Source organism: Synchiropus splendidus, chromosome 5 (genome assembly GCF_027744825.2).
Source record: "Synchiropus splendidus isolate RoL2022-P1 chromosome 5, RoL_Sspl_1.0, whole genome shotgun sequence".
NCBI classification, from domain to species: domain Eukaryota; kingdom Metazoa; phylum Chordata; class Actinopteri; order Syngnathiformes; family Callionymidae; genus Synchiropus; species Synchiropus splendidus.
Genome location: NC_071338.1, coordinates 5,413,918 through 5,440,426, shown reverse-complemented (window position 1 = coordinate 5,440,426; position 26,509 = coordinate 5,413,918). Strand labels below are relative to the sequence as shown.

Here is a 26,509-nt window from a genome sequence, read left to right as displayed (position 1 = left end):
AAATCCCAGCATAGAGGGTCAAAATTGTTCCCCTCGTCTTGGCTTTTCCTGACATTGAAAAATAATGTTTGGGGTAAGGATAAGGATGTGTGAGGTGATGATCAAAAGCTTGTATTGTTACCTTACTTATAGCAGCTGATGTGACCATGAGCTTGACTCATGGCTTGACTACATATACAGTATACGCAGTATACTATAGGTAGATCCTGTAGCGCACCATTAGAATTAAGGTGAAAAAGCTCTTCAGCTTCAGTATCAGTGGAGAAATGGTGAATTGTTTCACGTTTGAACAGTGCCAGTGAGCATGCAAATCTGTTCCTCCCCCAAAAGATGGAGAGAAAGATGGTCTACAGTAATATGTGAAGCAAGTTGAAGTTGTAACAAGAATGAGGGACAAATGGCAACCATCTGCATTTTGCTGCTTTGTAGGATTGTTTTGCCCTCAAAGTTTGAATAAATAGGGTTTTGACACCATAAACTAACACCAACCAATACCAACCCTATCAAAAGTGCAGTGTAGATAAGCTATCAAAACGGGAGAGGAGCTATCATGACATTGGTAAGGAGGCGTCAGTATTTGCTGGTAAAAGAGTCCCACTATTTACCGAAACGTATTACATGTTTTGCACTGCTGACCCTTCTTAAGGGAGTTTGCTGTTTGGTACCTCCAGTGACCCCACAAAATGGTGGCTGCATTTGACCCCTCATGAGAACCTTGTCAGAATCACATATTTCACATAACATAAACAATATTTTTTCTAATTATATATTGGTTGACGTTGGGGTCGGTGACATGGAATCTGATGCTTTGCTTTAAGGAGCTCTGGCTTTTTCTTATCTGTTCAACCCAAGTAAAGCTGGTTGATGTATGTTTTGAACTGTACTTTTCCACTCATTCCATTATTGTGATGCAACAGTTGGTGATGAAGTTGAGGTTCTTTCACATGACGGGTAAGCTGTCAAAATATTTCTTAACTAGCAGCTGCCACCTGCTCCCTCTGTGACCTCCTGATTGGCGTCTTCTCTGTGTGAAACTGTAACTGAGTGCAAAGGCACTAGCCTCATGGCCTGTGGGCTCACTATTTCAAATCCATCCCAGTGTGGGGACAACTTTGATGAAGGTGATGAAAGTGTGTCACCACCTAGTTGTCGACTTAAAAAAGCCTCTACAAGTGTACAAAGAGGGGCAACTTCATGCACCTGGGAGTCCCTGGCATAAAGTTGCCTCCTACACAGATTGTGTGTTTCTGTAAGGAGGGGAATAAAAATGGAAGCCTTGGCTCTTACTCCTTCTCTTGGGTTTCCATCTCCATTTGTTGCGGTGTGTGTCTTGTGTCTGATATAAGTGTGTGTGGTAACCTTCAAAACTGTGGTCTCAACTGCTTAATGAAAAGGAGCTGTGCTGAGCCTTAGAGCATGGCACTGTCAGGTCGTGTACCCTTTCAGCTCTGGGGCTCTGGGAGACAGACGAAAAAAGCTGCGCAGACAGAAAGACGAGGCCCTCAGCGAGTGTCACTGCTCCGAAACTGCTGCTGTAAAATAAAGATGTGGCCAATTAAATGTATGAACAGGAAGGAAAGTTTGGGTGAGACTGTTGACTTAGTGAGCTGTTTTGTCCAGGATCTGGCTGAACAAGCAACACCTGCCTTGATAAACTTTCTTCACAGTTTCTATACCACAATGATGATTTAAACCCATATGGTATAAAATGCAAGAGCTGCTCTGGCACGTAGTCGAGATAAGTGTCAATGTAATTTGGAAACATCTGCACCGTTAATTTTTAATACTATAAGGATTATATTTGCACATTTTTTGGAGGAAAATTCACATTTTGTTTTAAATGTACCTACAGCTGACATTCATTTAACTCCTTTGTAAGCTCCTTTTATATTTCTTTCAAGAGTAATGCCGCTTCAGTTCCACCGCAGGGACAACAGCCCTGATTTCCAGAACCTGCTCCAGCCTGGCCACACCAGGTTCTTGAACCTGCAGTGGAAAAGGCCCTTAAGTTTGCCTCTGAAAGAAAACTGTGAATATAGTCATGTGACAAGTGTGCCCTGTTAGTACACTATAAACTTGATCTCATGGTTTTGGACTTGGAGAGGAAAGCAACCACCTTGTGCGATAAAAAAAACATGCACTTAAGCGTAGTTTAAGCTAACCTCAGATTTCGGAGGAGTCATGTGACTACAACCTGGCCATGACTCTGCAGACCACTAAACTTGATCCCCTTACATTTCTCAGAGTTACATTTCAGTTTATGTGAAGTCTTGGCCATGACTGTGCCTTAACTTTTCTCATTGTTATTAAAGACATATAAGGTGAAGAGGTTAGCTGGAGCCATCTTTGCTGTTTGCAGATGATGTGGTCCTGTTTTTGTCACCAAGTCCAGACCTTTAAGTGCCACTGGAACGGCTTGCAGCCCAGTATGAGGTAGCCAGAAACGGAATTGGCTCCTCAAAAGTTCTTGGCTGTGATTCCCCAACGTCTTGGTAGTGAGAAGGAAAGGCTGGAGCATGAGAGTGATTGGAGCAGCATCTTCTCTTATAAATTACTTTTATCTATGTCTCATGGTAAAGATGGGCTTGAGCCAAAAGCTGAAGTTAACACTTTGCTTGCCTATCTTCACTTGTGATCACCAGTTTTGACTGAAAGAATACAACTTCACTGAACAATGGTTTTCTCCTCTGGTTGACTGTTGCTCCTACACAATGAAAGAAGTAAGCTGGTCACACTCCTAAACAGGAGGTATCCAAAGTGCCTACCAGGTGAGGTTTTCTGGACATGCCTCAATGGCAGGGTGGGACCTCTGGTAGTGCAGCACAGCACAAAGGCCAAATACTTATAGTCCGCTTGCCACAGAATTCCTGAATCCTGTTTCAGCCAGTCCATTCACAGAAGATAGTCAAACCAAAGCGTGTGACTGACATTTGTCTGCAAGGATCTGTTTTGGCCCCGTGGATTTGTGTTCTTGTCCTGTGAGTCATACTTCCAACACTGATGCTTTTGTCTTTCTCTTCTGAACGTTACTCTTTGTTTCTTCAGTTTCACTGACACCCCACCGATGATTAAGCCTCGCAGAAACAAGAAGGCTCATCAATAAACGCTGACTGACGTTTCGGCGGCGGAGCACTGCCCATCCAGACGGCCTATGCGTGTTCCCCTCACTCCAAACTAAGCTTTTTACTCTTCGGCACTAATTACGTTCTACACTTACATTAGAGCAATGAGTTAAATGAAGGAGCTCTTGTGCTGGTGCCCAGAGTAATGTAATGGAATAATGGGCTTGTTAAATGGACCTTCGGGGATGGAGATCTTTAACAAGTGAGTCAGAGCAAGGCCTCTGGGCCAGGGTTATTTAAATTGTTAATAGCTGTTTAAACTGCAGGAGGCTGTTTTACCCGCTAACGAGCAACAAGTCCACGCCGTCGTGCGTAATTATTTTCCTTTTTTGGTTTTCACTTATTTTATCCAAAGTAGCTGACTGATTCAGTTCTCGGTCGAAGAATTTTCACGTGCCCCCAGAGTATGTTCTAAACATTTCGACTGTGTTTCCACCCAATACTTTAGTATTAGTTGTATCTTGACAAGTCAATTCTCTTCGCGGCTAATGATGTTCGACGGACACGGGCGGACAGTGGGACTTAAATAAGATGAATGGAAATGTAGATACCTGACAGGACTAACGTAAGTGAGGAGTAATGCATGGCAGTCGATTCCCTCTGGAGCTGATGTTGACACCACGCTTGTAATGTCTTTGTGTTCTGCTATTGATGGACTCAGGGAAATCCACAACCTTCAAGTAGATATTATTTGAACTGTGCATAGTATCCACTTAAACAACGGAGAATGGCCCTCTTGAAATATGTCAAGATCAAGAGTGAAATGTTCAATTAAAACCTTCACTTGACTGTGTTGTGCTGAAAAGAGATGACTTGCAATTGAAATGTCATTCAGCTCAACCCAGACAAAATTGAGGTCTCCACCTTTAGTGAAGTTGCGTAGCATAACAAATTTGTATGAAAGTCATCCTACAGATAATTAGGAAACCAAGACCTTAGTCTCAGACAAAATAACAGAAATATTGAAGGTCACTGTTAAGAAATCATGCTTGTATGCCGACTTGCTAGCCATCAAATAGATTTTAACTACCTGATATTTGTCAAATGTTGAGTAGAAACTGATAAACTCTGGTGCTTGAATGCAGACGTGGGCCAAAATGGGGAGCACTGGTTTCATCTTAATGATTTCATAATTCCATCATTTTAAATCTGTTTGGTCAAGTTCTGTGTTCAGAATGTGCATTTATTCAGCATGCTACTTTATCATGTTGACATTTGTTTAGTATGAACAAAATGATGTATTATCGAGGCAAAACAATTTAATCATGTTGAGGTATGAAGAAATATACGCTTTTCACCAAATTAGAAAAAAATGAAATAAATATAACATATATATTATGTCCATCCATCCTCATCTGCTTATCCATTGCCAGGTCGCAGGGGCAGCAGCTTCAGAAGGTCGTGCCAAATGCCCTTCTCCCAGGCAACATCCACCAGCTCCAACTGGGGGATCCAGGCCAGTGTAGAGATATAATCCCTCCACCTGGTCCTGGGTCGACCCCTCAGTCTGGCCCCTTGCCGTGCCTGAAACACCTCTAAAGGAAGACGTCCTGGGGGAATCCTGACTTCTCAACGTGGAGAAGCAGTGGCTCCACTCCAAGTCTCTCCTGAATGACAGAACTTCTCACCATATATCTAAGGGAGATGCCCGCCACTCATTTCAAACTCATTTCAAACTCACTTGTATCCGATATCGCATTCTCTCTGTCATGACCCACAGCTCCTGACCATAGGTGAGGGTCGAGATGAAGATTTGCCTTTTGGCTCAGCTCTCTCTTACACACAACAGTGCGGTAGGGTGAGTGCAATACTGCCCCTACTGCGCCAATTCGCCAACCATTCTCCAACTCCCTTACCCTCCCACTCGAGCACAAGACCCCAAGATACTTCTCCACTTGAGGCAGTGACTCATTCCTTACCCGGAGAGAGCAATCCACCCTTTTCCGGTTGAGAACCAAGGCCTCGGACTTAGAGGTGCTGATCCTCATCCCAGACGCTTCACACTAAGATGCAAATCGATCCAGCCAGAGCTAATGGTCGCACCGTGATGAAGCCTGCTAATACCAGTGACTGAAATCTCAGGTCACCAAGCCGCAAACTCTCCCCACCGGAGCTGCGCCTCGAAATTATAAACCACGTAAACGAAAAACAGGATCAGAGACAAAGCACAACCTTGGCGGAGACCAACACCCTCCGGAAACACATCAGACTTGCACCCAAAGATCCGGACACAACTCCCGCTCCTGGAATACAAAGATTCAACGACCCCCAATAGGCAGCCTTGCACCCCTCACTAGGAACCAGGTCATACACCTTCTCCAAGTCCACAAAGCACATGCAGACTGCAGGTCATACGCCCAGGCATCCTCAAGAATTGTTGAGAAAGTTAACAGTTGGTCTGTAGTTCCACAGCCAGGACGGAACCCGCATTGCTCCTCTTGAGTCTGAGGTTCAACAATTGATCGGACCGTCCTCTCCAGCACCATAGAGTAGACCTTACCAGGGAGGTTGAGGAATGTGATTCCTCTGTAGTTGGAACACACCCAAGGGTCCCCCTTTTTAAATAGGGGAACCACCACCCCAGTCTGCCACCCATCCGGTACTGACCCAGACATGGATGTCCTTGGGTCACCGCCCCTTGAGGCGTCAATGACCTTCCTGCTACAGCTCACCACTGTAGCTTCAGCCATGGCAGGTTTGAACAGCCATGTGCTCAATGTCCCCAACCTTCACAGGGATGCAAGAGAAAGCTTCCCGATGTGACTTGAAAACTCCTGACAGTTTCGTCTTCCAGACTTTCCCAATTCACCCTCACTACTCTTTTGGGTTTACCTGGTCGGTCTAGAGCAGTAGTTCCCAACCTTTAGGCTGGTTACTCTCCACCTCCCGCTGGACTCTTACACCACAGTGAGATGGCGTTCCACGTCCACATAGCGAGCCGATGGAGTCCAGGCCTTGTACGCAGATGCGGCCCTCTTCCTCTGCCACCCACATATCAGCGCACCCAGCGCATGAGATGTACATACATCTACATACAGCTTGTACATACAGAAGCCACCCAGTCTATTGGTCGCAAGTGCTGCAGTCCTTTTAGTGTGATGAAAAACCTTTTCACAATTCTCTCTTCTAAAACGGTTGTTTTTCATTGCCTATTTGAAGATTTACTTTTACTTTTAATACTTTGACTGCTTTGAAATTTGTTCATCGTCCCTAACTGATGCGGGGTTGTAGCATTGGCACTGTTTGTGAGAGTGTGCCCGCCATCAGTGAACCCTAATCGGGGATGCAGGAGAAGCCGCCGCCGCCAATACCAGTGCAGGTGTCCGTCGAATATCCAACTATCACGGTGTTTCGCCGAGGAGCTATTGCAGTGGGAAACCTGCATGTGTTGATATGAACCAAGGCCGACGACCACGTCAGAATACGTATAAGGACCAGTCCATCTGATAAAACAAACACTGCTCCAGAGACTCAGTGTCGACCAGCGTCATCATCAAAAGTTTCCTTTGTTTAAAAATGTGTTTAAAACTACGATCGTGAACCAAAGTCCACCAAACTCTCCACAACTGTCACACCTCATGTCGGTTGTTAAATGCTGCGGAGCTGGAGAGCACTGTGTGCCGTCACGGTCTCATTGTGTTCAATGTGCCGTGTGTTTATCAAATTCATTGTGATATGCAGAATTGTCATCATTCTGCATATCACGGAAATTGTTTTTGGCGGTATGTGATTTACGATAAGTCATCGCCCATCCCTAACATATAGGCGATAACAGCATTGAGTTATAAATTCTTTAATCCTCCCTGGAAAGGTGAGGACAAGCCAGACTGGGATGAGACCCTGGTGCAGACACCATTTGCCTATGTATTCTCAAGGTCAATGTTATTTTCCTTCTCTGATTCATCCGTATGAAGCATGCTTGAGTAGATTCTTTTCTTCCTCGCTGAAAGCAACATGTTTCCAAGGCTGTTCACATTGTTCCTTTAGTTTCTTTGTCTTCCAGTGCTTGTTTTCTACTGTCAATATTTTCGATTGCTAACTCTGATTATCTCTGAGCAAAAAAAAACCTTAACACATTTTGCTTAACCATCTTTCCTGAGGTTGTCACTGTATTGGGTTCTTTCGCTCCTCCCTTCTAATTTAAATGTTTACAGCTTGTAAACTTTTCCAATAATGCTAGCGGTGGAGAACGGGAAAAGTCATCTGCAATAGTGCTTTTCACGCTCATTCATTTTGGAAACAACAAAGGGGCTTGGCAGAGATGGATAGATGTGCTTATTTGTCTCTTTAGTGGGAGATTTCCGCTTCAACGGCCTTCCTGTTCATCACTTCTTCTCTTCGGTTAGGTACGGGGGAGTTTTTTTTTTTTTTTTCTGGTTATGAATACCTGCACTCACTCTTTTAATCTGCCCTATTTGTCACATGTGACTGTCTGACTGCACTGTTTAATCTGGGTATCCTTCAATCTGTCTAGTCCCAGATTAGAAATTAATGAAGGCAGGAACAGACACATCTGAGTAAGTGTTAGGGCGGCACATTGTCGTTTATTTGACTGCGCTTCATTTCCTTTCTTCGTCGTCTCCCAGATCCCCTTTCTCTGTTTCTCTGTCTTTTCCCGTGTTCAGATGCCAGATGTAGCCCACTTTCGCAGCGCTCCCCCATCTCCACCCCAAATAGGGGCTTAGCACGTGGGCCCTTTGGTGTGCGGCACCTGTGTAGTGTAATACAGTCAGCAACTGCGTTGTTTATTCCGGATTTGTTTGGTGCACTTGAAAGCCTGTCTTTGATCCATGCAAAGATTCTTCACTCCTTTTCCTTTTTTCCCCTGATTCATCCTCTACATCCCTCATTTTTAAACGCTAAATATTCTTGCAGTGTGTGTGTGTGTGTGTGTGTGTGCACGTTTAAGACTGTGATAGCGGTGCACATTTGGATGAGGAGGAGCAGCTGGGGGGAGGTTTATTTGGGTCATCTTTTTTAAGATTTTGTTTTAATAGTCAACCCAAGGGACAGGAGATTGACAGTGACCATTGACAAGCTTATCATATGTCACATCTCGAATGTTTTGTAATTGTGCGTTTATGTGTTTACATCCTCAACTGATGAGAGGCATTTAAAAAAAGAACTACTTAATGAATATTTCATTGGCTGAGTGGACCCCAGTGGCAGGCTGGATGCTGGGACGTTGTCACCTACAACTTTGTGCTTGTTTACTGGAGATTTTAAGATGCCTCAGTAGCGTACCATGTGTGTTTCATGCTGCCTCCATCCTGAATATCCCATTGTTGAAGCTGCGGCATCGTAGACACAAGTAACTTACTATTGTTTCAATGTCATTTTTTTCTTGTATGATGGTATGGCTAAGACCTGGTTTTTAAAGTTGAAGGGATTATTCCAAATGATTATTGTTGGATAATAGTGTGGCAGAGATTAGCGTTTATAACTGCTTGTCTCTCTTCTGCTGTCAGTGGCAGCTAAATTCCCTTCTGACTTGTCTGAAGGTTGATTAATGAAGAAATGAAGAAAAATGTGTAAATCCAAAGCCAGGCTAACACTAAGCAAACTGAGAAGACAGTATGATAAATAATAAAAACCTTCTCTGGCCGTTCATTGTGGTAGGTGAAATTTCAATCCCAGATTGACATGTGTCCAAATACCTACTCTCTCTATTACATCTGATGTTAACGACTCACAAAGCACCTGTCCATGTGCGATTGGTCTAAAATGGTGTTTATCAGGTTCACTACACACACTGAAACACTGCAAACTTACAAAGCATCTGTGACTTATTTCTTCACAAAATGGAAAAAAATGTGGACACACTGTATATAGCTCTACCCAGTCCATAGGTTTGCTCCATGGTCAAGGTTCATGACAACAACTATGGATAAATAATCAAACAATGTAAAAGAGAACTTAATAAAACTCTTGTTATTTGAAGTCTTCAGTTACTGGCAGTATGTCTTGTCATTCTGTCTTTTTTTTCTCTTTGTGAGCACAATAGTTCAATGTTTATCATGAGATGGACGATACAGTTTTAAAAGTTTTGCCTGTGTTAATTGTCATGACTGGCTAGGCATCATCATTGTCATTTACGGAAGGACTGTGAATTCCACAGTTGCCTTTTCTTCCACTCCCAGCATTTTTTGTCCATGTCTCTTACCACCAACACGTGCCCAGAATCTGTACAGCAAAGCTCCAGCTTGTGCTGCTTGTGGACTATACAAAACTATACACAGATTCAGCTTCACTTTCTGTCTCAATGTACTGTTTGAACATCTGCATCAGAGTCAAAATGTGAGTCAGCCAGATTCATTCTCTTGCTGTCGGTTATGCTAACCAGTTGGGGGGGGGGGTCACAATTCTGCTGTTGATGTTCAGGTACAACTGTTTGTCAAATGTCTATTTACTCTCAACATTTCTTAACTAAGCGTGGATTTTTACTTCAGTATCTCTTTACATGTGTTGATCCTTCTGTTACAGAACAAGTTGGACAAGAGATTCTTGCCAACCTTCACACTGACCGTGAGAAGATCCAGCGAGCCAGAGAAAGGGTGAGCATATAGTTGTTCATCTTTTCTCACAAATGTTTGTCAGAATGTGCTGTAAATAAGCTCCAGACAGATAACTGCCTGGGACTTTGAGCGCTGTCTGGAGAGTAAATGCTCCACCCCTGTCAGACTGGTTCCAGATGCCAGGGACCAATCATGTACACACATCTGTACACAAACTGGTTCCTTGAGGATGTGATTAAGTGGCATAAATATTATCTAAATGTTCGAAAAAGTAGGTCAAGTTACTGCATTATTATTCATATTATTATTATTATTATTTTGTCTGTTAAAACAAAGGTTTTTTTCCCCCTTCTGTTGGAGAATGTGTCTAGAGATAAATTGTTCCCTATGCTGGTTCAGACAAGACAAAAAGTAGAGGTGCATCTTCATCTGCTCTGGGATATTGGTCTTCACCCAGTCAGATGTGCTTTGTAAGCATCTTTTTGTAATATGCATACCACCCCAACTCTTTTGAGTGCCTTACAAGAGACTGAGCTTCTCATGCCATCTGTAAAGGAGACACTGGTCTCCCAACCGAAAACGTTTATAAGTTCATTCCGTTCACAGGCTCCTACCCAATATTATACTTGCGTTTGTTTAGGAACTTAACAAAAAAAACAGAAATTACTATTTGACGCATGCTGGCCAAACAAATTGCTTTCACTCATTTGATTCGACACTTCTTCTGTTGTACTTTTGAACCCTTACTTAGGAAAAAGAAATGTCAACCCAACCTTTGAAACATTTTAGCAGGTGGCACTTCAGCCAGCTAGTCATGATAGAGGGGCAGTGAATTAAAAAAAAAATATATATGTATACACATAGTGCTTCAAGATCACAACGTGGCAGTGGGCCTCACACAGGCCATTCTCAGGATATTAGACATCCTTTCAAAAACAGTCCACAGTGTCTGCTGAGAGCACCGATTTTTCTCAGTATTGTTTTTCTCTTTCAATGTGAGCTTTTTTTTTACGGTCTTTCTGTGCTCTGCATGCGCCCCTCAGATGCTAAGCATCAAACAAAGTTATCTTAGCCTATCTAAAGTAGGAGCTATAGCATTAAACGCGTGGTTAGCAATTGTTTACATTAAAGGGGACGCAGGGTAAAGGAAGAAGAGCATAAATGCCAAGATGTGGCAGTTCAAATAGAACAACTCACACACCCACCCACACACTCAACCTCTGCTCAGCATGTGGTGTGGCCTTTTGTTTTGCTTTCATGGTACAAACACCAGTCAATGGTAGGAGTCAACAGTGGGCCACAGAAGAGTTTTTAGTACCTTCAACCCCTAATTTGGTGTCTGTAATGCACCAAAGTTGAAACTTTCCAAAACATCACTGTATAAAATAAGTTGACGTCAACCGTTGGAAAAGTTTCACTTTGACTCGCCATCTTTCAAGATACAGCACACTGGGATTTCTGGGAACCCTTCTCTTTCAGTTTTCTGAGGGTTCTCACTCCACCAGTATTAGTATCACCCAAGTTTACTTCACTTATCTGCTTACTTCCTTTTCAAATATTATACCTGCCCTGCAACATCATGTATGCCACAATCAGTGCTATATAAATATTATGGAGTCCAATCTTGCCATTGTGAACTTAGTTGTGTATCCAAACTTAATTGAAGAAAGTCTTCAAACCGGGATGCCCAGCCAGTAGTTTGATTCCCTCTTTGTTTTCCCATCGTAAGTGCAATAGGTATATAATCATGTGATGCTTTGGTGGGAGATGTAGTGATTCAGATGGAGATATATTTTGGGAGAGATTGTCTAGGGGACAGCACTCTGGTTGGAGTCAGACATCAGTCAGCTACTGGACTTGTCTTTGCCAGAGGGCCCAAACCCCAGATCCCTGAACACACACTGTATATCACATGCATCCTCCTTCCCTGGCAACCTGCATTGCTCCTGCACCATGTGCCAGAGGGAAGGAAACAACGATAGAGGGATCAAAAGAGACAGAGTCAAGGATGCTTGGAAAGACAGGATAGATTTAAGATAAGGCTTTGTTGATCCTCTTGTGATCCTCTTTCAGTTGTCACAGGAGGAACTTTACTCTTACTTTATATTTCACTATCTAGTCAGCTGTTTTGTTTCTTATTAATCATATTGGAAGAAATGCAAAGTTGCATTGGTAGTATCAAAATACTATTAAGAGAGAGATGGTAATTCTTCTCTGGTATTTACTCACAATTAATTCATTCAGTACTTACATACATACATACATTAATCTGGAGAAGACCGTTGAGTGATAGGTTGTTGGACCATCATCAAAAAGGTTTGAATGGCCACCAATAACTCGTGTATAAATCCATTCACCGTTGAGCAATACAGCTACATGCCGTTTTAGTTGAGCTATTAACCCTATTATCCAGATGGTGTAGTCCGACTAACAGAAACTAGAATTTCTCTCCTACAGTCAGACTATGCTGTTTGCATGCATTTTAAGTCTTAGCCGGACTAATCCATTACTTGAATTTTCTGGGCTGCCGTGTTGCTGCTCTCATTGACTCTGTCTGCACGTAACATTTGTTACCACAACCAATTCCATCCTGTACCAACAATGAGCCCGGCTGAATTGGTGGTGCTTTTTTTTTTCAGTATTTCCTTTTTGGATCTCAGAGGTTTTGAGCGATGAATTATCAACCTGAATGGACAGATACTTCAACTACAGTTTTGTATAACTTCATTAACATTTTGCCTGATTTTTGCAATGACAGCTGTGTTTTCTTTCCTGTTGTTCCTGAGCAAATCTCATACAAGGTAGCACGAGGCAAAAAAACAAAACAGAAGAAGAACTAGAAATTGTTGAAGAAACCAATGTTTACAATAGATTAGTAACATAGTTGTAGGTAAGATTACTTGTATACATATGTTTCTTTCTTTTGTTTTTCAACAATGTTCTTCTTTCTTTCTTTGTAGCTCAGAGAAACAGATGCCAATCTGGGCAAGAGTTCTCGTATCCTCACTGGCATGCTGAGAAGGTAAGAGGAAGGTAGGGATCTGGTTTCTGGACCTTTGTGTGTTTATGTACGTCAACTCGACCCACACTCCCCTGTTTCAAAGCTTGACCTCAGATAAGAATGTGACAAATAGTGGTCATTCTTGAGTCATTAGATAATTGCCGACCTCTGGTTTGAGAATAAAAATGCACGTCAAGAAAACTGTTAGGTCTTTCATGGTAACAGCACCTCTACACATTACAGTTTTACACTTGCTTTTGTGTAGTTCCCCATGAACAAGACAATAAACTGGAAATATCTCTTGCTTTGGCATGCTTAGTCATGCACAGTAAAACTGTCACCAGTCAATCAAACACTAAAGTTGAACACATAATTCAATCCGATTTGCCATTGTATTACGTGGTTGACCAATGCACACTGGCACACACAAGCAGCGATGCACGTGTACGCGTGAACGCACACCCTAATGTCTTGTCACATCTCCATTTTATAAAGTGGCCTCCTCTGAACCATGACGACATGCTTCAGGCTTCCCCTCCCTCTTCCTTGTTTGCTTTTTTCCCTCCCTGTCGCCCACTGTGGGTTTTGATTAAGAGTAATATGTAAATGACAAGAGCTAAATGTAAAATCGCGGGTCTGGAAGGAAGTGCCAATTGAAATAGATGCTTCAGTGCCTGTAGACAATTTAGAGGGCGGCCGGCGGTCACAGGACTGGGAAGGCCTGAAAAGGGCTGTGATGCCGACTGTAACCAATATTTCTGCATATGTCTCCATTTTGTCAAGTTTGATTACGGGCGGTGGATGAAGATTGCAGGCGTGGGGAGGGAGTGTGGGGGGTCGGGGCACCTTGTCTGGCTTGTTACCCAAACCTGTCCAGAAATCATTCATCATTCTCTCCTCCCTGCTGGAGAGCCAAGTGAATAACGCCCGCTTATTTCAATATTATCATATTACTGGTAAAGTTCAGCTGTCACCAAATGGGATGGCTTAATCAGATATAGCCTTTTAAGATTCCAGCAGTCACCCGGTCTTGGCGAATCAGGATTTATGAGCAGACCTCCAATACAGTCTGTTGGTACAAAGCAGCAGCAACATTTGCCTTTTGACTTTGTTTTTTACACACAAAGTCAACTTTTTGCCCATGTTCGAAGAAAGGGAAATATTGAATGCTCTCAACAGTCTCTGGTTACTGAAGGAACAGAGTGCGAAACGTGTTTACAAAGGTTTGTAAATGCATCCCCCATGAGGTTGTTTTTCTTCATTCACCAATTCCATTCATTATTTGCTCTGCTTCCCCCTTCTTTTGATTAATAGAATGCTATTCCAAGCCACAGCACACAAGAGCAATTGTAGTTTCTGTTCACTGTCAGAAGCATTCATGGTCGGTTGGGTTGTCATGTCCTGACATCTATGAAAGAACAAGAAGAATGAACTTAAGAACCATTTAAGATATTTCAGCGCAGTAAACCATTTTCTTCCTCTCCCTCTTTCGCATTTCACTTCATTTTCACATTCATTTGTGTCTTTTGCCATGAAGTATGGTTTCCTCAGGAACAGTTTAACACCCAATAAAAATCCAGAGCAATTTTGTGTGATTTCATTTTTATGTCACTCATTTTTCTTCTTTTGCTATGTATCTCAGTTGTCATTAACATTCTTTCTGTTATATTACATTACTCACACTACCCCTTTTGTCTTCTATTTTATGAGATTGAAAAGGAGCTGAGCGAAACACTGTTCTTATAATTTCTGTCTCTTATTTTGTTTTTACTTCTAATACTTAATTTTCCCATTGATTATTTGGGTGTGCAATGTTCTGTGTGTTATGTTCAGTTGCTCATGATCTCTGGAGTCTTCTCTGGAGTATATTTCTTGTGATTTAGGTCCTTCCCTTATCTTCACTGCTCCTCCTCATCAGGAGTTAGCTTCTACAGTCTTTGTAGTTTCTCTGGTAGCAGTCCAGGACCAGCAGTGCCTGTCTCTCTAGTACCTCAGGTAACTTCAGTACACTTGCTTTAGCAAGTCCCTACAGGAAATTGAGATGTTGCAATTGCAACTATTTATGCAATTACTAATCCCTGTGAGTTCTGTGAGGTGCTGCAATTTTGTCCAGTCATCGGCATTTTCCCGCAAACTCCACCCATCACCTAGGTCTTCTTTTGCCCAACCCTCTATGCTGCACGTGCATCATTATATTCACTCCCACCGTGTTGAGATGAAGTTGTGTGCAATGCCAAGTGCTCACATTTGGCCACAAATATCAATGCCAATGTCACGATTCGAACGTGAATGATTCTGAATCCATTCATGAATGTACAAAATCCGCCCTCGTGAGGTGCTCCGTAACAAAGCAACGAGCACTCACTTCACCCTGTCAGCCTGGAAACTACTCACAGAAAATCATAGTAAAAGAGATGTACTTTTTTTAATCATTATTACATTTAGCATATACACAAATTTTATGCATATATTTGCAAGGGTTCTTATTTCCTATCTTGTGGTTCCTGAAATATGAATGATAGCACTGTTCTCTGGAGTTATAAAAAAAAAAAAGTGTCCTACAATGGCAGATCATGGGTTGTGGCTTTTAAAGTTAAGTTACAGTTAGAACCCATTTTTGCTATCTGACTTGTGCACGGTCCACATTAGTTAGTGAACATAAGCCATGTCTTTGTAATACTGTGTGGCTTGAGTACAAGAGTGAAAACACTCATTAATCTGTTAAACCAAATATATGAATATATAAATATTAATATATATTTTATATTAATATATATAGAAGAATGCTGTCTACTTAAGAAGTGCATTTGCATCAGTCACACGTTCACTCAGGAAACTTATTCTGAAATATCCAATTGGGAAATGTCATTTTCCAAAACCCTCCGTGCTCTTCTTACTCTCATTGTGAATCACTGTAAAGATGCAGGTTAAGTAAAATCAGTTTTCCTTAAAGCCATGCTGAATTTGATCCAGGTGCAAAGATGTGATTTCACTTACCCTTTTAGGTGAGAATTTGCAGTTGCCATTGTCTTGAAGTGTCCTGGTGGCCAGTGGCTCTCAGCCCAGCTGGGACACAATTAGACACTCATTGGGAAAAATATTGGGTTCAACAATCCCAATTAACTTTATGGCTCTGTTGTCATTACAATTAGTCAAAGATGGACACATCTCAAGTAGCTGTTGCTTTGTCTGAAAGTCAGTCTCATTCTGGCTGAGACTCACTGGGTGGATTGATGGTAATTAGCAGGAAGTTGATTTAAGATGCTGCTGATCAGGGAGCTTGATGGTGTGGTGACCGCTCACTCTCTCAGCAGAGGAGGTGGGAGGGCAGAGAGGGCGTCTGCTCCTGGTACATTTTTAATTCTACCATGTGAAGTCCTGTGGGCTTTAATTAGAATGTGACAGGCCCAGTGATCCCACCAAGACATATGAACAGGTCCTTTACATGGAGAGCTTCAGAACAAGCAGAGGATTTACAATTTACCATGGGAAGTGTCATTAGCAGCCAAGAATTGTAAGATCTTATTAAAATAATCTGACATGCGCGTGCAGACTTGTTTTTGTTCTCTGTAGAAACAGGACAAATTGGAACTTCCAAGAGTCTTTTCCTTCTATTTTCCTTTAGTTACGCCGTTGATTGCGTGTTCAGTATGACCAAACACAGAAAGCGTGAAAGTGTGGAAGCGTCTTAAAGTGTGCACATTGATTTATCAGATATAATGATGCTCGGATCATTTACTGACTTGGTCTTTGCTCATTAATAAACAAATAAAAACAATAGGAAACCAGATGAGCAGGATTTAAGACAGAGCTTTACAGATGGCGTATTTGATGGATATGAAATAGACAATTGGGTGAGACTTTCCTTGCAGTTCTAGAATGAGCCTCAACGAGTCAGTTGCTTTAGCAGCTCTGTTCAAGGAATGGCACCTCTAGATCAAGCTTCATGCTGGAGCCTTGATTCCCATTTCAACGCTTCTCTAGTCAAGGGCCTGAAGTGGACAGAAAGCTAGTTTCTCCTGTACTTCATTTGACATTTGCCTGATTTGTTTGATTATAATATGGAAATGGAACTACAGGCTACTATTGGGGAGCAGTATCATTTTAAAGTACTGCAAATGAGCAGATTGATGCACACACTTTGTTTGGTTTTCAACCATGATGCCTCAGACTCTTGCCCCACCTGTCTCTTGGGTCCCTAACATCAAGGTGCAGCTTTCTTTTTGTATGCTCAAACATCTTGGGTGCGCCTTCTAGCATACCAGATTTTAGAGGGCATCTTGTCAAGACCTCAACCTGGGTCTTACACATGCTCACAGTGTACTTAGTTAACTGTTTAAAAGAGTTGTTTGGTCTCCATCAGGTTCAAGTTTTTGGATTAAATTTAAATGGCTAAAATAGATTAGTATATATTTGTATTTAATGTCAATTTTAGCAGTGGAATATTTGTTATTTGATATGTTTTCAGAAAGATTGTGAAAATTTAAAGGACAACTTACACAGATTTGTTTGATGTTTTGTAGCTATCTGATAATCCTTGTTATTCTGTTACAAATAACCTACAATAATCACAACAGTTTGGACTGGCAAGCTGCTCCAGACCTACTTTGGACCACTGGGGCATCTGCTTGCTTCATGGAAGATGTGGGCTCAGTGAAGGGGCGATGGAGCAAGCAGGATGGGAAAAGGGGGGTGTTTTGATGCAGAGGGCCTGTCTGCTCTCACTGGCAGCTGATCCCACATGCAGGTGGTCGACTCAGTCGCCAGGCAGATCAAAAAGTCAAGGCCCCGGGTGGACCTCCCTTTGAAATGGGAATGGGGCCTAGATATCAGACAGAAAACATGAGCGAGCTCCCAGCCACAGAACAGCTCCATATTCATGGCTGAGACTGGCAGGAGCGACGGCCAGGCAGAGACGACACGGCTGCAGCTTTCTGAAGAAGATTCATGCTAGTGCTGGACACTGATGAAGAGATCAGATGATGAGTTGGGATGGAATCTATCATTCAGAAGACGGATAACAAGACATGATTTCTTTTCTAGTTACAAGTTGAGCTAATAGATACTAGCATACTTAGCTCTTGACATTTTGGAGCACATAAAATGTTGATGAATCAAAAAAGCATTTGACATCTGACAAATAAAATCTTCCACATGTAATATGAGCTGATAACTCTCCATGGTTTTTGCTTCACCAAGTTGTAATAACAACAAATATTAACTCTTTCGATCAGTTGGAATCACTCTAGGCGTGTGATATTTTTATTTTTGCTAGGACAGCCAATCAGAAAGCGCGTTTTGGGAACTTTGGAGGCTGTGGTATGAGATGGAGCTCATGGCTCACTTGTGATTTGGATCGTGTTGTCCTGTAAGAATCTAATAGCCCTGATTCTACAGGCTGCTGCCATCTGTAGATGATTGAACACGCTCAAATTAAGTGGAACTCAAAATCCTCCATTTCTCCTCTTCTAGTCCACTGCCCATACCCTCCCCCCATACCCAAGCAACTCATTTTTGGTTATTGTGTGGTCAATGCTGGTTTCTCAGCAGCAGTTGGATCAGCAGACCACTCTGTTTGATAATTATACAAAAGCTGTGTGATTTTCTGGAGACGGGTCTTCATGCAGTTCTGCTTCAGTTGCAAAAGGACTTGAACTGAATTGGTCCTATAGAAAATTTTCGGCTCAGTATGAGCTGAGTGTTATTACTTGGTAAACAATATTTATCTAAATAATTTCTGCAGCCTACAAACTTGTTGGGCTTTGTGATTATGACCAAGTCTTTCTAGTTGGTGCAGGGTTTATTATTTAAAAAAATAAGGAAATTCTACCATACTAAAGCCGGGAGAAGTATTGAAGTCTCTTTCTTTTTATCGGCATATCTAAACTTACTCATGCAGTCGGCCTGGAATATTAACTACTGGGATATGTAGGTCACATAATTAATGGAATTCAAACCCACCAGTGAGCTGTAGTGGGATCTAAGTCCGTGGTCTCTCTTGATGTTTCACTCAACAAAAAGATTCAACTTTTTTAAATTGTTAGCAATAGCCCATTACTGTCTAAATGTTCTTCTTCTGTACGTTTACTAATGGCAGTTACTTTTTTTTCAAGGGGCCTTCAGTGTCAGGACGTCCTGTCTTATTTTTACCTGCTGCCAAATTCATCAAGTTTGTTCTAGCTCCTCTCTCTGCCTCAAATTCTGGACGCTTCCTGAGTTTTCTGATTTAGGTTTGAGCAAAGTGGCACGACTGCCCTATTTTACATTCTGTTTAACTTTGTGTTACATCTGATCTTCATCACAGTAGCCATGGCGGAGCTCAATGGTTCCCATCCCGAGAGTGGCAGATCACTCCCATCGGATTCCCTACTCTCTGATCTCCCCTCCGTGTTGCTGCCACGCTAATTCCATGTACTACATTTAAACTCATTCCCTTTGCTTTGCAATTTGTTCAGCTTGGCATCATTACCCTTTGCTCTCTGCCCCCATCCTGTTACATCCCTCTGGGTCACTTGCTTCCCTCGTCTTGCAGCCATTTGGGAAACATTTTTCAATGCTGCATCTCTTTTTTGGCTCGACAAAATAGTTCTGATCCCACTCTTACTATTATTTCTCTTCATTGAGTGTTTGGGGTTTGTTAAAAGAGTACTACTCTACTATTGTTGCAGCAGCAAGGTAGCGCTATTTACTGGGCTCAAGAACATAATATCTATTTAGCTATGCAGTCAAATGATCCTTGTTTATTTATTGTTACCATTTGTACTTTTATCCTCTCACCCCAAACATTTTACATTCTTGACTTCTTAATTCCTGTACTGGCCTAGTTCCGATTGTCTGTCAGACATTTTTTAAATATTTACGTGTATATTTGTAACTGTATTTGTTCAGTATTAGTTGCTTAAATCATACGTAATGCTCTCATCACTATCCTGTTTTGTGAATTTTGTTTTCATGCAAGAAATATAGCAATATGGATAATGAATTTTTTATTTAAACATTCATCTTTTTTATCTTTTATAAGTTTGCAAGAGATTGTGGCTTTGTCAAGTGAGGTGGTCACATTGTTAATGTTGCTACACAATCCATTGTCAGGAGCTGAATTGCCTTTAAAAATGCCTTGTGGACATGGAAAATATGTTAACAGCAGGATCTCTGCAAAGTATATGTGCTAGCTCTTTCTTTCCAAGTTATTTTCTGGTTGGCATATATTGTATGGATGGATGTAATTTGACACCCACATCCGATGTTCTTCAGTGAGGGGGGCATTGTTCGGACTGTGTCCGTGCTTCACGTCATCTGGCAGGCTGCAGATTATCATCCTGCAGTTGCAAATACCCTGCATTAATCTCTCCTCATCATGAGGAAGAATCTAATAAGGTACTTCTTTGCTTGCGCAAATCCAAGTGAAACAAGTTAGGTGAGTAGCATTTAGTAACGTGACTTGTAAAACATGTAACTTGTGACTTTGTTTGTTCTGTGGCTGTTATTTTTTATTTAAGTTGCATTTATTTAGGTTTACCCAACTCAAGTCATTTGATCTGCTAAATTACTTTTTGGGTGAGTTGAGACCATTTGTGGTCACGTGATTTTGATTCACCTTGCTATTAGCCTGTTTCAGTTTGAGAGTCATTATTCAGTACCATCTACAGATGATACGGATAGCTCCATACTGTGGCCATATTTGTTGTTTATTTGTTGAAGTCTGTCTGTTAAACTTTGACAATGATGAAAACGTGCTGTGTCATTAACTGCCACACTTGTTACCATGACCACTTCGGAAAAACATTGGCTTGCGATTGTTTCATGAATGGAAGACTCATGAAGGACTCCGGTCCTGAAGGTAACAGTAATGCGCTGAAGACTTCCTAACATCATCTCGACGCAGTCATTCATGATGGTGTGTTTATGGCAGTTTTGAGCAAAGTTAACATAAATGTAGCCCAGATCTCTTCACTCATAAACCTTAGTAGAAGGTTTTTTGACATTTGGCGTTCAAAACATACTTGAACAAATAATGAATCTACCCGTGTGTTGCGCTGCTTCACTAGTGTCACATAGTAGCGGCACTCGGGCAAGCTTATGTATATTACAGAGTTTATATGGAGTTTATTGAATGTTTTCTTAACATCTTGGGTTCATGGCATCAGTGTGTGTTCTTGATTTCATCCCGGTCTGCTCTTTTCGTTTCCTTCTCAAACTTTCCAGGTCCAGTGTAGTGATGATAGCCATTACTAAGCTAAGATAAGCTTGTATATCGCAATGCCAATTTTTTCCCACTCCCCTAGTAACATATGCATCTCATAATCAGTTTCAAAAGTATTTTATTATTTCATTTGGTCAAAACCAGTCCCGTCACCAATTTGTAGTGTAACTAAATGATGTGAGGTATTTCTAAGGTAGATGGTTTTGCATCATAACTAGAATGTATGCAAATCTCTGTGACATAATATGATGCTTTTTTTATTAGTATAGTCAGCCAGGTGACTTTTATTGTGCTGCTTTAATGTTGTCAAAATGTAGTGTGTGTCAGGTTGTGTGGTTTAAGGCTTCTGCTGGGACAATGACAGGAAGCACCTGAGCCTCATTACACTGCTGAACCAAACAACCACAACAGCCAGCGCACTGTGGTTCATTCTCCCTCCTTCTTTATCTGTCTATTCCCTTCCTTCACCTCTCCCATTAGACTGTGCTGAAGGAACATATTTTTTGCCAGAACAAATAGTACACACACAAACACACAGAATTTTGACAAGGGCAAAGATGTGCGTTTTATGTAAGGGATGCACATTTTCACTCTTTTGTGAAGGCCTTTCAACTAACATGTCTTGATTCAGCATCATAAGGGGCAAAAGTACCTTAATGAGAGTAAGGCTGCATCCCAATTCTCCCTTCCCCTTTGTCTTAGCCCTTCTTCTCGGTTTTGCGCTTTCATGTGAGACCAAGGGCTGTCCCAAGTCTCCACTGGCTGAGGGGAAGGGCTACAGGGTAGGGGGTAACATACCCCTTGAAATAGCGAATTTCAGGATGCGCACTTCAAACCGAGGGGTTAATCTTTGCATATGTGTTACATTGTCATTGTAATTCGATTCTGACCTTTTTATACAATGTTTTCTACTAGTTGCAGTGTTATCTTTGTATTAATACACATGTACGTAAATATTTAACAACAAAAATAATAAACAATTCAAATTACTGTGTAACATGTATTAGAAACATCAGTTGGATATTCTTCACTGTCGCGTCTGCCAACTTAGCATTCAGTCAGCAGCAACAGTTGATGACGTAGCCAGTGTCAAGGGGTGTCCCATTTCTTCGTGGAATATTTTCACGTCTAGCCCTTGACACTCGTTTTTGTGGGGAATAGCTAGGATGAAGGGGAAGGGGTAAGTGAGAGAATTGGGACGCAGCCTAAACAACAACAAAAACCTGGACAACCTCTTGTTTCACTTAAACTCTCACTGAGTGTTAAACCAGAACTTACTGACTCTGCGTTGTCAGTTCAGCAAATGTGCAGAGGTCATTCTGCCTGTGACACAGAGGTGATGCTTCATTTGACCTCATTCCCACCATCCAGTTTCTTTTTCAGCCCTCCTTCATCCCTGACAGACTGTCGCTCAGATGAGATGACTGGAGATCAGTGAAGCTCTCATCTCTTGAAGTGGCTCCAGGTGTCACTCTAAGGCTACCCGCCATGTTTGATCAGCCGCTGAGTGACTGTTGGGCCACAGCATTCTCTGATTTTCATGTCAGCAGAGAGTTCCTCCTCCAGTCCAAAAGTTCCTCTGCTACTTTTGACTGACAACATGAGTGAGTGTAACATATGGCAACAGAACCAATGTTAGCCGTTTGTGACCATGGTAGATAATGTACATTCTACAGTGTATATTATGTAAGCAATCTGGACGGCTGCCCCAGAACTCTGCCTGAGATTCAGCGAGTCCATGGACAGTCCTAGGTATGTTCAAACTTAGCCATAAGGTCGTCTTTGCTAAATTAACATTCATTATCAGGCGATGAATACTGCTCAGTCTGTTTTAGACTTTATTTTTTCTATGTAGCCGGTCCCTGAATGTCTGTTCTACATATGCTGGTCTGCACCTGATCATTTAGCTTCCGAAACTGATCCTTCAGCCCTCCATCCTAACCGTCTGGAACCCTCTGTTTGCATCAGAAATACTCCCAGAAAACACCCAAGTCACCATCTCTTCACCTCAACCTCATGCCCTGTAAATGGAGCACCCATCAGCCATTCCAATAATAATTTTGTCAATTGTCACAAACTGGCGCCACCCAACACGCCACATGTTACATGCAGACACTTTAGTCACAAACTTAAGCAAACTCCCTTCAGTTCAAATGAATCAATTCATTAGCTATGAATAATAGTAGTCAGTTATAGAGAGCATGTCTAAATGCACAATGTGCTCCTCAAACTCAGCCAGCATAAAACAAAACCTAAAGCAGATGCTTCCAGACCTGTAATTCTATGCTTCTGTCACTCCCTGAAGCATTTAATAGAAGTCACCCTTCATTGTTATGCCCTGATTTAACCCACTAGCCGCTCCCTGAAGAGGCTGTGTTGAACGTCGGCGACAAAGACAGTTTTGGCATATCCAAGCACGAATGGTAGCAAAGTTTAACATTATTAGGAGCACCAAAATCTTCCAGAATTTGTGTCTGCAAGACAATGCTGATCCTCTCGATCGTCTCCATATATCTACACAGACACAGATGGCAAAGAACTATTTATTATCCATTGTTGACTTTGTGGAAATTACAGGTGAAGTCTTGGTTTGTGACAGGACCTGTCTTTTGTCTAGAAGGAGCGTGGTGAGGGTTTTGCAAGTTTGAAGGAAGTGCAAATACTGAGTGGGAGAGGCGAAAAATGGGGGAAAAAAACACTTTGCAGTTCTGCTGTGTTGTTTGTGGAGCGCACTCTTCCCTTTGTGTGCGTGGCGATAACTTATTCAGCACAGGGCCATTCATCCAGGGGTTGAGCGCGGGCGTCCGTCAAGACGGAAAATAATGAGGCGACAGCCGCGCAGAGGATGGCTTTCTCCCTCCGCCAGGGTCGCCCCCATTCCTCCATGTTCACCGAGTCCCCCTCCTTTCGCTGCCTTCTATCCTCCCATTATCACTCGATTTAAATAGATAATAGTGAGCCTTCTCCATGATATTTTGAAGCAATTAGAAGCACAGTCCCACTGTTCTCCAGCAGCCTGTCTATGTATAGACTCAGTATGCAACAGCTGCCTGGAAGAATGTGGAGTGATGTTGCATGACTAGAAGGGGAATGTGTGTCAAGAACACCACCACTTGTCACTTCTTTTTCTCTTTTTCTTTTGACCAATTGTTTTCTTCAATGTCCAGTCATGGATCTTCTAGCTTTCATGAATTGTGACAATTACTTGCTGATGCCAAAACACTTCATCTCATATTTGGTTTTCTTTTTTAACATTTTGCTGAAACCTGTCTAATAGCTCAAAGCAATCACAGAGCAGCAAATAGTTTGACTTCAAGCCAAGTGATTTTGTACTACAGTATTTCAAATGAGTGCCCCATTTAACCTGTACTATTCTAGTTAATGACTGCAGACAAGTCCTGTGTTGTTGGATTCCACAAAGATGACGCTATGGATGAAGCCATTCTGTTTTGCCAGTCATGGCTTAATCTTCTCTGACTGGGTTATTTTTTGTTCTTTTTTTGCTAAAGTTTTACCTACAGTTGTTTCCCACTATTCTGTTTTTATCGTAGATTCAAGTCATCTTAAGGGACTGATGGGGTGGTATGGTGGCGATGAAAGTATTAGGAAGAGTATGTTGAGAGTGTGATGAGTTCTTGGTGGAAAAACCAAAGAAGAGAAAGAAACATTCCGGTGTCGTTCCTGCCAGTAAACTTACATTCTCGTTTGTAAAGACAAAGCAGTGTTATGCCACACAAGCCTGTTAGTGGAATCCCGTTGATTTAGAATCTCTGAATCTATTTTTTGTTTAATCATAAAAGTTTTCTCTGTGTTATGTAATGTCTCACTGCTGATCTTGCCCATATGCAATTGTCATTGGATCTTTACATATGTTCCCCCGTACTATTGACCTAATTCATTGATGAGTGTTCTTTTTTAAGCTAAACAAAGAGGGTTTTTTTTTTCATAAAATCTTGTGGGGTTTGGCCAGCCTTGACTTTTGGGAGTAAACCAATCATCAACGGCCGGTAATGACAGGTTACATGTCGCTTGTGGATTGCGGCCCACTGCACTGTTTGTTTGGAGACCAGTGCTCAGCAGTAAAGTGCTGGCCCGGCTGCCAACAGTTCTCTTGCCCCTTTGGTCCGATGTTTGGCCCGCACCAGCCAAGTGGACTGGCATCCACCAAGCTGAGAGATAGGAGGGGATAAAGGGGCAACGGAGGAGACATGCAGTTGGCTGAGCACCCTGGTGCAAAACCAGGCGTCCTGCCAGCTGGATTGGAGCCTGCCCCGCTCATAACACTGTCTTCACATCTCAATGGCGACAGGGATCTTTGTGTGCTCCTTCAGGTCTCCGTTGCCCTTCCTTTGCCTTCTTCACATCACACTGTGGCAGGAGTCCGTCTGTCCACTTTGCTTTGTCTTATTTTATTGCATATTTTCTTCATATAGAAAAACCATCATTGTTCAAAGCAATTTTCCCACATTATTTCATTTAGATTTATACTTGTGACTTGTGTACAATTGTGTACAATTTTCTTTCAAATTTCAGCAAAACCTTTTAATGTGTCATGTATGTATTTTGTAAGACGCTTTATTCATAATTTTTCTGGTTTGGTCATTTGCAAAACAATATACATTTACCTTTAGTCTTCATTTTATACTGATCTTAGTGCTGTGTTAATCACTTAGTTATTGGTTTCATTATACGCCATTTATATGTTATGTATAGAAACAACTTCCACATTTGACTATTACTAAACATCCAGCACCCAGAATGTACACAGTTTTTGGGAAATACTTTGAAAGTCATACATTGCGCTTTACTGCTTTTAAATGTTTTTGGGGCCCACTGTGTACAGTCAGCAGTAACAGTCAGCAGTAAACAAAGACCACTGTGTACAGTGATGGCGCCAGAGCGAACATTACCTCAGTGTTAAAGGTAAGTTATGAGGACATGGAAGTCTTGGCCTTGCGTCCTGGTGTCACTTACCCAGCCTGTTTGCAGAGCTTGTCGATCACTTTGCTCTCCTCATCTGACCTCAGTGCGCTGCGAAGTGTCACACTGTTGTGAAGAGGCTTGTAACTATTTTTATTCAGATTTTCTGTCATCATTGCTCCTGCTTCTGTACCCTTTAAACGAAGTGAAGATTTCCCACACAGTCCACACTCACTGGCCTATGCTAGCTCAAAGTTTCCCTGTGGTATGGAATTTTAGGATCGACTTAACATAAACCATTTCTAAACACTGGTTTTCAGTCCACCAATCTCTAATTACATTGTTTGGTAACAGCTGAGCTACAGAAATGACGCGGTGCACCATGTTAGCAAAGCATATAATAGTGAGGGACACCACAGCTTGAGGTCAGAGGGTTGAGAAGAGGTGAGACACTAACATTGGGAATTAATTTAGTTGTTAATTTCATTGTCATTGCGATGGTGATGAATTTCTAATGCCTTGAAAGAGTTGAATTTTGGCAAGTGTAACTGTGAGAATCGCAGCTCACCGTCTGAGGATTTCTCAGTAACAGCTGCCTACACATCTTTGCTAAAGTTAGGATTAGCTGTTTTCACTCGCTAAATCTCAGTACCAGTGCCCATCCCAAAAGTAGAAACTGATACTGCAAAATAAGTGACTATAAAATGGAGATTTCAGTTATTTGATTACCATTGTGCCAAGGAGGACT

The 26,509-nt window shown here is 41.9% G+C and overlaps 1 protein-coding gene across 5 annotated transcripts in view; it reads left to right on the top strand.

Moving 5' to 3' along the window:
* vti1a (vesicle transport through interaction with t-SNAREs 1A) overlaps positions 1–26,509 on the top strand; it is a 127,249-nt gene that overhangs the window by 73,137 nt on the left and 27,603 nt on the right. For 3 of the 5 annotated variants that reach the window (XM_053866696.1, XM_053866694.1, XM_053866693.1), the window contains 2 exons: positions 9,606–9,676; positions 12,598–12,659. In XM_053866696.1, coding sequence (XP_053722671.1) covers positions 9,606–9,676; positions 12,598–12,659 — 133 coding nt within the window. Of the gene's footprint in view, positions 1–9,605; positions 9,677–12,597; positions 12,671–26,509 lie in introns of all 5 variants that reach the window. The other 2 variants (XM_053866697.1, XM_053866695.1) reach the window with 1 other exon arrangement.